The sequence below is a fragment of the Pinus tabuliformis genome, chromosome X, assembly GCF_031772625.1.
Source record: "Pinus tabuliformis cultivar Carrire ecotype Pingquan chromosome X, CPIR1, whole genome shotgun sequence".
Classification (NCBI taxonomy): domain Eukaryota; kingdom Viridiplantae; phylum Streptophyta; class Pinopsida; order Pinales; family Pinaceae; genus Pinus; species Pinus tabuliformis.
This window is the reverse complement of record NC_142308.1, coordinates 1326590746-1326607841: the sequence shown is the minus strand read 5'-3', so window position 1 is coordinate 1326607841 and position 17096 is coordinate 1326590746. Positions and strand designations below refer to the sequence as shown.

At 39.9% G+C, this 17096-nt stretch overlaps 1 protein-coding gene across 1 annotated transcript in view; it reads right to left on the bottom strand.

Moving 5' to 3' along the window:
• PRMT7 (protein arginine methyltransferase 7) overlaps positions 1-17096 on the bottom strand; it is a 467255-nt gene that overhangs the window by 56033 nt on the left and 394126 nt on the right. The window contains exon 12 of the mRNA XM_089446420.1: positions 13593-13667. Within this exon, the coding sequence (XP_089302546.1) occupies positions 13593-13667 (75 nt within the window). The remainder of the gene's footprint in view (positions 1-13592; positions 13668-17096) is intronic.

Here is a 17096-nt window from a genome sequence, read left to right as displayed (position 1 = left end):
ATGTGCCCATCGGTAGTGCTATGGTCCCTATCCACGTTTCCCAACTCATTGGCCAGATGAGAGGTACTTCCCATGAGTCTTGGACTACATGGGTAGGATGTATGTTGGGGCATCAACAGGAGAAGGTGAACCACTCATCCTGCTCATATGCCATAGGAGAAGTTGAACCACTCATCCTATGCATATGTCAATCATAGGGGAAGGTGAACCACTCACCCTACACACATGTCACCATGGGGTATCACAGGGGAAGGTGAACCACTCACCCTGTACATAGCACACCACATAGGGGAAGGTGAACCACTCACCCTATAGTCGCTCATAGCCCCAAGAAGCACCCCAAGCCCCCAGGAGCTCCCAGAGCTCAGTGTCCAACTCAAGCGGGACCCTCATGTGAGGGTCTTTCCACAACTCCAAGTCTCTTAGAAGGTTAAGAATTTGACTTTCCCCAATGGCTTAGTGAGGATACCTGCGACTTGCTCATCAGTCCTAATGTGATGGAGCCTTATTTCTCCCCGTTGTACCATATCCCAGATAAAGTGGTCCTTGATATCAATGTGCTTGGAGCAGTTGTGGAACATGGGATTCTCTGAAAGGTGAATCCCACTCTGGTTGTCGCAGAAAATCACGGTGGTATCCAACACGTGCTCAAATAGCTCACTGAAGAGCTTCCTCAACCAAACAGTTTCACAACAGGACATACTAGCTGCAATGCATTCGGCCTCAGCAGTGCTTAGTGCAACCGATTTCTGCTTCTTGGTCATCCAAGAAATTGAAGCAGATCCTAATGAGAAGCAACATCCAGAAGTGCTCTTATGATCCACCACACTACCAGCCCAGTCAACATTTGTATATCCATGCAGCCTCAAATTCCCGGCAGTGTATCTTAGTCCATAATAGATTGTGCCCCGAAGATATCTCAAGAGATTCTTAGCAGCAATCCAATGTATGTGATCAGGCTCGACCTTGAAATATAGGTTAGGGTCAACTTCACTCCTTGTAAATCCCAACTTCATAAGATAGCTATCAATCCTCTCATACCAAGCCCTGGGGGCTTGCTTCAACCCATAGAGGGATTTCTTCAATCTACATATGTGTGTCCTTCGATCCTGTACTTCGAACCCCTCAGGTTGTTCCAAGTAGACTTCCTCCTTAAGCGAGCCATGCAAGAAAGCAATCTTCACATCCATTTGGTGTAGGCTCCATCCTTGAGAGGTAGCAAGAGCAATAATCGAACGGATAGTGGTATATCAGGCAACTGGTGCAAATATCTCATCATAGTCCACTCCTTCCTTTTGAGAGAAGCCTCAAGCAACGAATCTGGCCTTGTATTATTCAACACTCCCATCATCTCCATGTTTGATTTTATAAAGCCATTTAGAAGTGACCATAGACTTGTCCTTGGGTCTAGGAACCACATCCCAGACATTATTCTTCATGATGAATTAGTACTCGTCATTCATCGCATCCTTCCATACTTGGTGTTTCACAGCTTCTTCAAACGTACAAGGCTTAGATTGAACAATAGTACTCATAGCAGCAAGGTACACTTGATACCTGTTGGGTTTCTTACTTTCATGAAATGTCCATCTTGGAGCAATATGCTTTTCAGCATTTTCGAGAGTATCTTTGAGCCACAAAGGTCTTTTTCTTGAGGAAGAGGGATCACCAAGAGGTGGATCAATGGGATCCATCGGACCTTCAACATCGGGCATAGGTTCATCAGACGGAGGTTCATCCTGCTTTCATGTAGCATCATAATTCTCGTTTCCTGGAATGGGGAGGTCTTTGGCTTCCCCAAGAGAAATGTCTTCATCGAATGTAACATCATGACTTACTTCTACATCTTGTTGACCAGGCACATAGATTCTATATGCCTTTGAATTTTCACTGTAGCCCACAAATGTTCCTTTCTTCTTGCATGCTCCCAACTTGTTTCTCTTTTCTTTAGGCACATGAAAATACATGGGACAACCAAATATTCTAAAATGATAAACATTACGTTTCTTACCAGTGAAAACTTCTTCGGGTGTCTTGAAATTCAATGCTTGATGCGGACACCTATTTTGAACATATATGATAGTATTGGCAGCGTCTCCCCATAAGAACTTCGGTAGACCTAGATCATGAAGCATGGCACGGGTGGCTTCCATGATCGTTCGATTCTTTCTTTCAGCAACTGCATTTTGCTCAGGAGTGTATGCAATGGTTGTCTCCTGCTTAATGGCAGCCTCTCTGCAAAAGTCATTGAATTCATTTGATTCATATTCGGTTCCATTGTCGGTCCTCAATATTTTGATCTTCTTCCATGTTTGATTCTCCACCAAGGCTTTGAAAGCACGAAACCATTTGAACACTTCATCCTTCTTTTTCAAGAAATAGATCCATGTTTTGTGAGAGAAGTCATCCACAAAGATAACATAATATAAGTATCCTCCTAATGATGTTACGGGCAACATACCAGATAGGTCAGAATGGAATAGTTGAAGAATATCAAAAGTTTGAATTTCACTTGAAGGGAATGGTCCCCTTGTAAGTTTCCCAACTACACAACCCTGACAAACACCTTCATGATTCATGTTGAAATTGGGCATACCTGTGACCATCTTCCTTACCCCAGGTAATCCTTTGTAATGAAGATGGGGAATCTCCGATGCCATAATTCAGATTGAAGAGAAGTGTTGCAAGACATGGCTCCCAAAGGACTTCCTCCAACTTGATAAAGACCATCAACCATTTTCCTCCTAATTGTGTTATGGGCAACATACCAGATAGGTCAGAATGGACCAGTTGAAGAATATCAAAAGTTTGACTTTCACTTGAAGGGAATGGTCCCCTTTTAAGTTTCCCAACTGCACAACCCTGACAAACACTTTCATGATTCATGTTGAAATCGGGCATACCTGTGACCATCTTCCTTACCCCAGGTAAGGCTTTGTAATGAAGGTGGGCAAATCTCTGGTGCCATAATTCAGATTGAAGAGAAGTGTCGCAAGACATGGCTCCCAAAGGACTTCCTCCAACTTGATAAAGACCATCAACCCTAAATCCAAGTGTAAATGCATCTTTAGGGTTTCTTTGCCAAAGACGTACCTTTCCATCAATGAATGCTACCTTGAAGCCTTTATCTTCCATCGCAAAAATAGATACCAGGTTCTTCAAATCGGGCACATACAATACTTCTTGTAGATGAATGGTTTGACCTTGATTCAAGTGAAGAGTGACAGTACCTATTCCTTTCACGGGATAGGTGGCATTATCTCCAAGTATGATTTCCAAGTTAGTCTTCTTTTCAACCAAATTTGAGAGGGCCTCTTTGTACCCAGTGAAGTGCCTTGAGGCTCCACTATGATCCAATGTATCCGAAGGACAGGCAATAGATAAAACGGAAATAAGATAAAATTCATTTTGTTTTTCTAAAACATTACTTTCCTCATACCTGGAATTTCTTGATCTTTTGGGAGGACGACCATTTCCATATCGAGTAGCAGGAGCATTCCTTTTTCCTTTATTGTTGAACTTGTTGTTCCTTTGAATGCCATTGCCTTTGTAGTTGTTGTGGTTATTGTTGTCATCATCCCTTGGAGTATCCTTCTTGTGAGGACATTCTCTAGCATAGTGGCCAAACCTGTTGCAATTGTAAGATCTTCCTTTTCTTCCTTCTTTGAAGCCCGTCTTAAATCTTTAACCTTGTTTCCTTAGACCAACATTGTTCTTCCTCTTAGCATGAGCGGAGAAAGCAGTAGGATCATTTCCATTGGATGGCTTATCTCTTTCCATCATCCTTATTTCTTCTTGAGTGCATCTAGCCAATAATTCATCAAAACCCGAAATCCTGTCATTGTTGAGGATGGGGGTGTTAAACACATCCCATGCTCTTATAAGACCTCCAAGTGCAATGAGAGTGAGCTCCTTGTCACCAACAACTTCTCCAATAGATAGAAGATCATTCTTGATTTCGGTAATCATCATGAAGTAGGATCGAATAGACTCTCCTCTATCCATCTTGATGTCCTTCAACTTATTCTTGAGACACAGGATTTGATTTGCATTGTTTATTTTGAACATCCCAACCAACTTATCACACATCTCCTTAGATGTTTCCAAATCAGAAATATAGGCAACCAAATGCTTTTGAATGGAGTTTATAATAATTTTCTTAGCTTTGACCTCACCTTTCTTGTACTTTGTTTTTGCAGCAGCAGGTGCATTTGAAGGAGGCTCCACCACTCTTCCTTTTACATAGTCCATAGCATCATTCTCTTCCAAAGTCAAATCCAAAGTCATCTTCCATGCATGATAGTCGGATTTGTCCTTGAGCTTGTCCTCGGATTTGAAGTATGATGTAGTCATCATTGAAGCTAGACCAATATTCTTGTCCAACAACTTTCCTTAGTGATTTCTTTTCTCACTCTTGCTTGGGCTTTGTCTTCACCTGGGCTCTGATACCATGTTAATTTTAGTTAACAATGGCATGTTCGATGCATCAGTTTTGGAGCTAAATTTTACTAAGCATCGAACATGCCATTGTTAACTAAAATGGCATGTTCGATGCCAGTTTTGGAGCGCGAGACCCGCCTTTCACTTTTAGCGCTTTTCCCACGGTTTGTTGGCTTCCTTGTGACCGTGCGCTCGAGGATTTTTCCTTCTCGAGGGGTTTTGCCCAGCAAAGCGCGTAATCGTGCATCAAAAACGACCTTTGTTTTCTGATTTGAGCTTCCTATTTGCCAGTTTGCATCCTGCGCGGTCTCCATGGGCCTCGGTCAGCGCGCTTTGACTGAGGTCCTCGTTGTTCCTTGCTGGCTACAAACTGCCACTGTCCAAAGGTCTTCCTGATAGCTCTTTGTTCACAAATTTTTGAAGTCTGTCCTGATTTGATACAGTCATAGAACTTTGATAATTTTCATGGATCCAATTCGGATCACGGCCTTCCCACTGAAAAAGATTTTGGACCACCAAAAGTTGGTTTTCAAGCATCGACTAAGTGAGGGTACAATTGTCTCACTTGTCCAATCTCTATCCACTTTGCACTGCTTGGCTTTGAACCCTTGAGCCCAATTCTGAGGTACTCAACATCTCCCCTGCGCGTCATCCTCACCTTCCTGTCCAGAACTGTGTCTTCTTGCAATTCATTAAGATATTCAAGTAGCAGGTCATCAATAGAAGGCAATTGACTTTGCTCTTCGGGATCTTCAATTAGTGAAGGTTCAAACAATCTCAAGCAATCTGCATTTACGACTGAGTATATGTGCATGTAAGCTGGTAGATCAAGGTGAAAAGCATTTTCACCAATCTTCTCAAGTATCTTGAAGGGTCCATACTTGATAGGCTTTAGCATTTTACCTTCACCTTGCAACCTGTCCTTGCTGATATACAACCAGACTTGGTCACCAACTTGGAAACTATGCTCCATCCAATGCTTGTCATGCCTTGCCTTGTATTTGGCTTGGCTCTTTTCCAGCTGTTCCTGTACTACCTGGTGGATCTCTTGGATCTGTTCAATGAACCTAGTTGCCCTGTCCACATCACTGTGTCCCTCAGCTGTGGTGTCTTTACCAAAGACAAAATCCAAAGGAGACCTTGGGGTGAACCCAAAACAGGTCTCAAAAGGAGATCTCTGTGTAGAGGAATGTTTTGCTCTGTTGTAAGCATGTTGCACATAACATAAATGTTCATCCCAAAACTTAGGATGCTTGCTGCAATATCCCCCGAGTAATTGGATCACTATCCTGTTAACTACTTCTGTTTGGCCATCAGTTTGCGGATGAAAAGTTGTGCTCTTCTTCAATTTGGTGTCCATCAGTTCCCACAGACTTGACCAAAACTTCCCCACAAATCAGGTGTCTCGATCAGATCCAATCGAAGTGGGTAATCCAAAATGAACCCATACGTGCTCAAAAAACAATTTTGCAGTTTGTTCAGCTGTAATCTGTTTATTATAAGGTATCAAAATACACATTTTGTTGATCCTATCCACCACAACATACAGATAATCATGACCTTTCCTAGATCTAGGCAGTCCTCCAACAAAATCCATGGGTTTCCCAAGGGTGAGAAGGAACTGGTAATGGAGTGTACAGGCCTAGTTTTCTATTGTTGGGCTTGCTTTTTGCACACATAGTACACCCTCTTACATATCTGGAAACTATCTCATTTATTTTTGGCCAATATCAAAATCTTTGCAGCTGTGCAACTGTTTTGCTTACCCCAAAGTGACCGGATATTAGAGAAGTGTGTGCTTCTCAAATTATCTTTACTCTTTCAGTTTGTGGAATGCATAACTTCCCACAATGATATAAGAGCTGATCCTTTACATGATAATACAATTTTTCTACTTGTTTGCCTTGACTTAAAGTTGCATATACATCTTTAAAGTCTATATCTTGAGCATATTGTTCAATGTAACTCTCATGTAACACATAATTATGCTTAAGTATAGTAGATGCATTTATAATGGGTCTAGATAACATATCTGCAACTTTATTGTGTCTGCCCTTTTTATATTTGATGACTAAATGAAACTGTTGTAGAAACCCCATCCATCTATAGTGTCTTCATTGCTGCAACTTAGTTTGGGAGTGTAGATATTGAAGTGGTTGATGATCAGTATGTATTACTGTCTCTTTGCCCATTAAGTAATGTTTCCACTTTTTCACACTCTGTACTAATGCATACAATTCTTTATCATATGTAGGATAGTTAACTACTGCAGAATTAAATGTCTCAGAATGATAACATATGGGTTTACCGTGCTGTGTCAACACTACTCCCATGGCATAGTCACTGGCATCCATTTGGATCTCAAATGGTCTTTGAAGATCAGGCAGTGCTAGTACAGGTGCTGTACTAATCTTTTCTTTCAAGGTGTCGAAGGCTTTTTGTTGTTTGCCTCCCCACTGAAACACCTTGTTCAATCCTGTTAAAGCATGTAAGGGAGTTGAAATTAAGGAAAAGTTAGAAATGAACTTTCTCCAATATTGTGCTACTCCTAAGAAGTTTCTTACTTCTGTAGCAGATTTGGGTTTAGGCCAGTTCAGAATCACTGCCACCTTAGAGGGATCTATCTTCAATTCACCACCCCCTACTATATGTCCCAAATAATTCAAAGATGTTTTGCCAAATTCACATTTTGAGAGTTTAACATAAAGTTTTTCTCTTTTCAAAACATCTAGTGTCTGCTTAACATGCTTTAAGTATTCTTCCCACGTTTTGCTAAATATCAGAATGTCATCCAGATACACAATAACAAAATCATCAAGAAAAGCTCTGAGTACATCATTCATTAATCTCATGAAAGTAGCAGGAGCATTAGTTAAGCCAAAAGGCATAATCAGCCACTCATACAATCCCTAATTTGTTTTGAAAGCAGTCTTCCATGCATCTTGTTCTGCAACTCTGACTTGATGGTATCCACTATGCAAGTCTAGCTTGGAAAAATAAACAACTTCTTTCAACTGATCTAAAAGATCATCTATGCAAGGAAGGGGATAACGGTTTTTGATTGTTATCTTATTCAGTGCTCCATAATCAATGCACATTCTCCACGAGCCATCTTTATTTCTCACCAAAATGATTGGTGACCCACATGGTGATGTGCTAGGTCTGATGAACCCCTTCTCGAGCAACTCCTGCACCTGCTTCTTGATTTCTGCATTCTCTAACACAAACAACTTGTACATTCCAATGTTAGGCAATGGAGCATCTTGCTGCAAAATAATATCATGCACTATTTCCTTTTTGGGTGGCAAACCTTTTGGTTCTTGAAACAAGATATCATACTCTGAAACAACCTTTTCTAAATCAGCTTGTTGTTTAGCATTACAATCTTCAAATACATTGGTTTTATCAGGTTTCTTTTCCTTTACAACCATCAGTAAGAATTGTTTACATGAATTTATCATTCGTTTCATCTGCCCTGAGTTTATGAGAGTATAATTATTCTTGAGCTTATGAGCTCTTACAAAGTATTCGATTCCATCTTTAACGAGTAGATACTTGTTCTCAGCTCTATAGAAAATAGCTTTCTTGTCATACAAGTAAGGACTTCCTAAAACAATTCCACATATATCCAAAGGAATTATGTCTAACTCAACCTCATTTACAAATGCTGACCCAAATGAAAACTTGAGTTTGCATTGTCTAGTCACGTGTAGTTGTAACTTGTGCTTTATCATTTAACCATCCTAATGGGTATGGTTTCTTGTGAAGTGTAGTCACTAGCCCATCTTCTTTAAAATTGCTTCAGAAATTAGATTTACTTGAGTCACTATCAAACAAAGTATCAATCTTTTGATGTTTGGAAATAACTCGAATATGGAAAAGCTCATGTCTTTTTCTCTCATTTTCTTCATCAATAATAAATTGTGCAGAATTACTAGTAGATGCTTCAGAATTCTTACCTTTTATACCTGTGGCTGCAATAATTGTTTCATCTCTTGAGTCTAACCCCAAATCTTTCTGAATAGCTGCAGCAGTCTTCTTCTTCTTGTCCTCGAACTTCTTAGGTCTTAGCTCTGGATGCAGAATCCAACAATGCTCATCATCATGTCCATCCTTCTTACAGTGAGTGCATGAAGACTTGTTCTTCTGTACAGTGTTAGCCTTCCTTGCTTTCCATTTTTGCTTTCTTTTCTCCTTATTCTTGCTTGCAGTGGGTTGGGATGATCCCCCAACTTCTGGACTTCCATTCTTTCCTCTAGCTTCTAGATGGGTAGCTTGTACAGACACCTCATCTATACTAGTGGGATTAAACATGAGGATAGTATGCCTCATGTAGCTATGCAGACCACCAATGTACTTCAACAGAGTCTCAGGTGAGTCTAATGAGATTCCTAGAATCAATGCTCTCTTTCTAAATTCTTGAGTGTATCCCTATACACTTTGCTCTTTCAACTGTCGAAGAGTTTGCCAGCTCATCATGGCTTGCTGCATGTAGGTCAATGGATAGAACTGCTTTTTGATTGCAGAAACAAATTCACTCTAGACAGGGATAGTCTTTCCATGTCTCTTCAGGTTAGCTTGGGCCTTGCCTTCCCACCAAACCAAGGCAGTGCCTCCAAGGCGTAGGCTTGCCACCTGAATCTTGCTCTTGTCTGAATCGATATTCTGCACTCTGCAATAAACATCAATTTGTCTAATCCAATTGTCCAACTTTTCTGCATTCAACTCTCCATCATATATAGGTAAATCAAATTTGACATCTAGTTTAATCAAAGATGCCTTCTTTTTATGTCCAGGGCTATTAGGAGGTGTGAGAAAGCTTTCTTCTTTCCCTTGGCTTTTTGATTGTTCATGGAAGTGAGACTCATCTTCTCCTTTGTCTTGTTTGGAGCCTGATGAATATTCATCCTTGTGTTTTCTAAAATCCCTATACATTTCCTCTACCATGGACTTTATGGCTAGGAAACTATCTATGAATTGAGGGTTTGGCCCCATAGAACCTTCCTTTAACATTGTCTTCCGAGGATAGACTCTCCCAATTTCAGGATTAGTTTCAACCAACTCTCCGTCTCCTAATTTGAGCTTTGATCTAGTTAGCATTCAACAACTAAAACTAACACAAGCTTGTCTAACTTTGACAACTTAAAGCTATGATACCACTTGATCTGAAAATCACTCGTGAGTGATCTTAGTTAATTAATCAATGAATGAAGGTATTACAAACTCATGTGTTGGTGTGTGTCTATGTTATCTTAGGCAATGGATCGATCAGATTGCAAAATACACAACCACTGGAAAACGGAAAACAGTAAGAGAAACACAGTAAGCAAATACAAGAACACAACGAATTAATAAGGAGTTCACCCAATCCTCCTGGGCTACGTCTCCGGTCCAGCTTTCAATGGTGGCCTTTTCTTATTGTGTCTTTAAAGCAGAGTTTTTACAATGAGGAGCTCAATTTGAGTCTCCTGAAACAGATAATGCTTAGTAGGGTGGTTCTTGGATTCCCCAAGCCACTAGAGTGCACAGACTCCTCCTTACCAAGTCTCGACCTCAACTGGTCTTGAATGGGATGAGTCCAATTTGGTACTCAGTTCCCGACAGATATCCTCTCAGGGATTGCTCGAACCTCTCAAGCCTTCTGTCTGCTCGATGCTACCTTATTCTGTAGGTTAGCTCGGCTCTCTATTTTCTGCTTCTTGCTTATTCTCTGTTCTGTCTCTCTGTCTCACTGTTTTTCTTCTTTCTTACAGTGCTTGCCTGTTTTCTTTCTTTGTTTGTTCATGGCTTAAAGCCAAGACGTCCTTGACTGTTCGCTTCCTCTTCCGCCTCTTCGGGTCGCCTGCTGCTGTTCGCTTGGAGTTCCCTGCCTCTGCATCATCGCCACTGTGTAACGTCTCACAGGAAGTGGCCACTTGTCCCCCCACGAACTGCGCCAACTCTTCCTCAAACAGTTCGGTATTTCGGTTATGTTGTGTAATGATTCATTCGCCAGCTCAGCGGTCAAATTAGACTTCAGACTTTTATGTGCCGCAGCTTAATTCTCCCTCCAGATCCGGTCATTCATCGGGCGCAATCTCCGTCGTTAGATCTGGAGCCCCCAGATCCTACGGTGTTCTCTCTTATCGCGCGGTTGACTTGCTCGACCGTTAGCCCGCGATGAGAGTGGTTTTCTCTCTCATTCGCCGAACATGCGTCATGCAATGTATGGAGTCGCTCGTTCTTTGCCAAATCTGCTTACCGCCCAAAATGCCTCCGATATTCCGCCGATTTTGGAGCGTGGGACCTGCCTTTCGCTTTTAGCGCTTTTCCTATGGTTTCTTGGCTTCCTTTTGACCGTGTGCTCGGGTCTTTTCCTTCTCGAGGGGTTTTGCCCAACAAAGCGCGTAATCACACATTAGAAACGGCCTCCGTTTTCTGATCTAAGCTTCCTATTTGCTAATTTGCGTCCTGCATGGTCTCCATGGGTCTCAGTCAACACGATTTGACCGAGGTCCTCGTCGTTCCTTGCTGGCTACAAACTGCCACTGTCCAGAGGTCTTCCTGATAGCTCTTTGTTCACAAATTTTTGAAGTCTGTCCTGATTTGATACAGTCATAGAACTTTGATAATTTTCATGGATCCAATTTGGATCAACAATTTAACCCAGAAAATTCGTCCTCCTTGCCACGTGTGTGAGAGAGAAGTTGCCCAATGTTGTGCGAACCAATTAGATGAAGAGAGAGAAGAATGTGTGTGTGATGATGATGCCAAATGAGGTGTGAAGTCTCTTGTATTTATACAATTCGTTGTGGGTGAAGAGACACATCCATTGGGCTCCTTGAGCCCACATGATGATGTGGTCAACCTGAACAATTTGCACATGTGTGGGCTTAAATTCAAAATCACACTTCTGCTTGTCCGAATGAGATGATCTTTATATCAATCTTGGTCCTCTAAATTGCATTAGAGGCTCTAAAAGTAACTAAGGAATAAATCAAATTCATAAGCATTCATTGTTGAAGTGATTTGGGCTTAGAATTTGGTCAAAGGTTCATTATTCTCTTGTCATTTTGCATCAGCATTTTGCATTCATCTTTTGGCACCTTTGTAGTTTGCATACAAGTGCTTTCCATTGATTTGACATTCTTGCTTCAAGAACATAATTGCCATATGTGTTGTGGTTCCCTCATAAGTTCTCTAAAAGGTTAATTGAGTTGCTAAAATTGGTTAATTGCTCTAAGAAATAACATTGTGGATTAATGCTCTATTTCTTTCATTGATAGCTAGCATCATTATGACATTAATTCTAAGGAATATCTTTCCTTGTCATTGCTATCTCATTGCTAAAGAAGTGGATAATTGAATAAGGGTTATATTGCTATTGGATTTCTTGTGAAAATATCTTTTGTGACTAGTGTAACTAATATTGTGCATTGCAAGTGAGCTTCCATTATTGATAATCAAATCACTCTTAAAAGCACTTAATTGATAATCATAACCATGACAAGAATATTTTTGTGATAATCTAAAACAATTACTAGTTATGTTTAACCTCTCTTTTATGTATCTAGTTGACACATTGGCACTCTATTGTTAATCGCCATTATCTAATTGTTGTTCTAGCATTGAATTTGTTTATTTCATGAGCAATTGTCTATTGGTATTTTGGCACCCTCTATCTTGTTTCATTAAGCACTTCTCTTTTAGTGAAGATTTACATTATACATTGATTAAGTACTTCATTGTTCTAAATTGAATATCGTTGCAATTTGTCCCTAAGTGCTTAAAACATTTAACAATCTCGCTAAAAGTAATCTCTCATCTTGCATCTACATCCTAGGTTTAGTCTTGCATTAATTAATTCACCTCCAAACATAAGCTTGGTTGAAAGACTCTAAGATGTCTAGGCCCTCTTTAGTGGTTAACACGGTGACCATGCTGTCATTAGAGCCACAGTCTCTACAGCACCAGAGGCATCGGGTGGTTAGATTTCCAGGGAGGTATCGTTAATATAGACATTGCTATCTTTCCCGGGCTTCTCTCCATAACCTATTCTAGAGACTAGCTTCAAAACAACTAAGGGAAAGGATTCACCTAGTTAGGCATCTAATCTAAAATAAACCAAGATATTGCATTTCACTTCGTTTTTTTAGGTGTTGCATTTCATATAGGATAGTAAAGAATCCTAAGGCAACAATTGTTCATCCGGTGGCTTGGTAGATAAATCACATAAAGCAAGTATTTGACTTCAATTAAGGCATTGGTTTGTTAAATAATCTAATCAAATCATTGAACTTGCTAAATTAACCAGGTTGCTAGGCCATTCAGTGGTGTCTCCTAGACTTGTCGGTTGCCAACGGGTCTCTCCATCTTCACATTTCATAGGGACTAACCCCCATAGCATGCTGTAGGGAGACAACTAGAACAAAGAGGTCGGGGATCAAGGTGAAAACCCCCGCCCTGATCGTTGTCGCATCTTTCCTGTACAATTTGAGCGACAACAGTACCTATCGTCTTAGATGATTCGATTGATAATTGCACAAGAAAACTGGTTCTTATCATACTCTGCTGAGAGGTGAACCTTCCAGTCTTCAGTAATTTCTATGAGGGCACATGTTGTTGGTTTCTTGGAAAGTGCATTGGCCACAACATTCTTCTTCCCCTTCACATGTTGTTGGTTTCCTAGAAAGTGCATTGGCCACAACATTCTTCTTCCCTAAAAGGTTGCTGGGTTTTTCCCCCATGTGGGTTTTCCCCGGGTAAACTCCTGCGTTCTTGTGTGGTTGTCTCTTTATGATCCTACTGGCATATTGTTCCATTGTTGAAGTTATCTGTGTAATTGTTTAATGATGAACAATAAATGTAAGAAAAGATTAATTTAAGAAAGAATCATAAGAAACATTTATCAGGTTAGAGGACTCTTGAAAAATCAACAGCCAGTATGTATGCAAATATACCATTCAGATGATAATGTAAAGTAACACAGCGTGAATAAAAATCTTAATTTAAAACAAAGTCAGATCCCCAACTTTCCTAACTCAAAAGCAATTTCAGAGGGATGTTGAATATAACATTGCATAAAACTTCCCAATCTAATCATACAGCAAGAATATTCTCATGTATAGATAGCAACAGGCAGTTCAAAAAGAGTTTGTGAGATAAAGTAGTACCATTGCTTTTCCTGAAACTTTTTCGATTTCTTTTGTAAAATTAAATTCCATAAGTATGAATTCTTCACTGAGTTCCTGCAAATTAATATGTAAGATGGTTAGTTATCCAGTAATAGGTCAAGGTTTTCACTGAAGTTGAGCCTTTCCTTTATTAATAAATATATGCATTGACATTTATTATTACAAAAAGAGAATCACTTGCTTGAAACACATAGATAAGACAATTTCTTTATATATTGATTGGAAAATATAAACATCACACTAAAAAATGTCATCGATTTCATATCTAAATTGTGCTAGCTAAACTCCAGAATCAGTGCAATTTCTGAATTAGATTGACAACAATCCATTTTGAGTTAAAACATTCTCTAATTCAATTCATCTTGGAAATTCTACCACTTAGAGTAGATATCCAAAATCAGTTTGTCATTGTCATTCAGGGAACAGGATGCTTATATTGTCTGCCTTTATGAGCTCCTTCCCTCACTGTCCAGTTTTGAGTCCCTCAAGTCAGCCTCCTCCAAGTACAGCTGTTTTTACTCATCTATTCAAGAAGCAGCCCTTATCTCTTAACCTCACACCACTAACTCCCCTACTTGAAATCCAATCCCAATGTCATGAACAAGTGTGCAAAAACTTTCATAAACACCCCCATTACACCCTGTTCTATAATCCTGCCTCCTAAAAATCAATATGGAAATCCATCATTCCTTTATTTGCCACAAGAAACACCTCTTCATAGCAGAAAAGAGGAACCGCTAATTGTGATCATCACTTTGCCATTTCCCCAAAGCCTTCTAGTGCACCATTTGTTGGCATTGTTGTCATTGATGGCAAAGGAGCTGCAAAGGTATGTTGCAAAGAGTTGCTGAGGTCTAGATGTGTTATCAGTCAAGTGATGCAAAGGCTTGTTATGGCTTGATGCAATGTACTTGTTGAATGGTTCTCTGAGAAATGTTTGCAGAGATCAGTGTTGCAGAGATGCCAGGCAAGGCAATAAGAATGCAAGATGAAGTTGTGATGCAAGGCAATGTTGGCATTCAGAAGACTTGAGGTAGATGACAAAGGCAACACTCTGATGAAAGACAGGAGTCAGAAAGTGAAGGACAAAGGAAAAGGCAAAGTATGTGATGCTGTGATGTTGCAAAGGCAAGGTATGTTCAAGACTAAGGTATGATTGCAGAAGTTGCTGATGTGTGTTGTTGAAAAGCAAGGTATGTTGCAGAGAAACAAGATATATTAGGTCAAATTTAAAGAAGTTCTTGCAGTGCTTGCAGTATTCCCGTGACAGCTGAAGGTTTCCTGTTCACATAGTATAGTTCCTGTTCACTCAGTTCAGTTTCTGTTCAAATGTTCACTGACAGTATGCTCAGTTACAGAGGTGTTGTAAAGGTGTATTGCTTAATAAGCAGAGGTGCATTATTGTTGCACTAATGATGTTGACAGATTTGTTGTGATGCATTGCTTGCAGAGATGACTTAAGAAGTAGTGATGCAAGAGGATGGAGATTTTTTTTATTTTTACCTACTTGGAATGAAGTTACATGGTTTCAGAATTATTTTGGCTTATGCAATCAGGGTTGGCTGATATTTCTCTTTTAAATAATATTTGGTGGACCATTAACTTTGTTTTAATGTTCAAAATCTGAAAAGGTGTGAAACAAATGAGTGGAATGCAAAGAGACAAGACTTTTCACTTCATAGTCCTGCATAGAATACTAACAGCCAACAAAATTTGTTTATAAAAATATGTGCTTTTGGAAGGCTGAAATGTTAGAGAGTGTGTGAGAGCTGATTGAGTTGTTGTTCATGAGTTACCTGGCACATATGAAACAGATTTGAAGAGGAGAAGAGGTAGAAACAAGGATGGAGGTATGCTGAACTTAAGACCAGGTAAACTAACAAATCGTTTTTATATATATCAAGGGACTGCAGTCTCCTTTCAAGTTGTAGCTTGATAAAGAATAGGTTGGAGCTTGTTGACGTAGGAGCCTCTTGTGAGTTGTATCCTGTTACCACACAATCTAGCAAGGCCCTAAGGAAGGGAAAACCTAAGGGGGCAACTACTAGACTAAGTGATAACAATGGGACAATGACCCACTATCACCCTAGTCAAAGTTCCCTGCTCTTTACGGACTTTCATCGATGGGAGAAGTCCCGGTAGGAAGGGAATCACTTAAAATGAATAGATCAATGATTTAGGTATGACGTGATTCCACAAAACCCATTCAAGGAGAGACACAATAATGGCTCAATGCATCAAGAAAGATAAAAAGATCTCCAAGAAAGGCCTTGGAGGAGATCAAGACCTAGGGTTTTAGGTATGATGATGATAATTGGTATTCCTAACGTCAAGGCTCCACGTGATAGGGTAGGACCTCTCAAAGAAGCTCTATGTGACGCTTTAACTCTTCCAAAAGGCTCTTTGCTCACTTTGAGAAACTTAGAAAAGACTTACGCTAGACCTAGGATTTTAATATTTTATGAATAAACATGGGAAGAAATAATTCCAAGGTACTCACTAGGTCAAGGCAAGGGAGGAGAAAGGGTTTCTTATGATTTATTCCAACAAATACTATGCTCATACAACCTTCAAAGAATTCCCCGAGGTGAGAGAGAAAGACCTAGGTTTTCTCTCTTGGAGTAGCACCTAGGGCAAGAGATTTTATGGATGAAACTTGGGTAGATGCCCACCAATATTGGAGCATAGGTAGCTTAGGCCTTGAGCTTGATGTTTGGACCCTCGGATTCCTGAAAAATCACCTCCCTAAAATTTCATTGCAAGCTCGAGATTTCCGCCCTACCTTTAGGGGACCAAAATTTAGGTGGAAAAGAGGAGTTGATCACCAAACTTCTTGGACTAGTGCCTAGTGCTTTGGGCTATGGAATCTAAGATGATTCTTAATTGGCCAAAATCGTCCTTAAGGAGGCTAAAGATTGATGCCCTAGCTATCAACCTTTAACATTTACCTCAAAATTAATGGACTTTCATGGAAGAAAGACAAAATTTCATCCACTGGGAACATTCACCATTTGTTATGCAATGAGTAACATATGAAATTGCCAACAAAATAGCTTTCCAAAATGATATTCAACAAATTAGGGCACAAGAACATTAACTAGTTGTAACAATTCCCTACATTAGACATTATTCCAAGAAAAATATTCAACAAGTACTTACAAAATGACAATATGATATATCCATCCACAAATTATGAAGTAGCTCTAAAGAAGATTGAAAATTTCAGCTCCAAATGTCAAAATGCATCAAAGAATCTCCAATAGTGTCCAAAGAAAAAGTGCGAGTTCTTTTACAAGAGAAGAATCCAAGTGATGATGATGAGTTCTCACAAATGAGACTCACTTCTATTTATATGAGTTTCTCTAATCAAATTAGCCTAATGAGCCCCCAAAATTAGGAAATAATGTGCTAAAAACAAGTCTTGGTCACAGGCCAACCAAGTAGATATCACAAGTTATGAATTAGCCATCCATATGTAAGCCG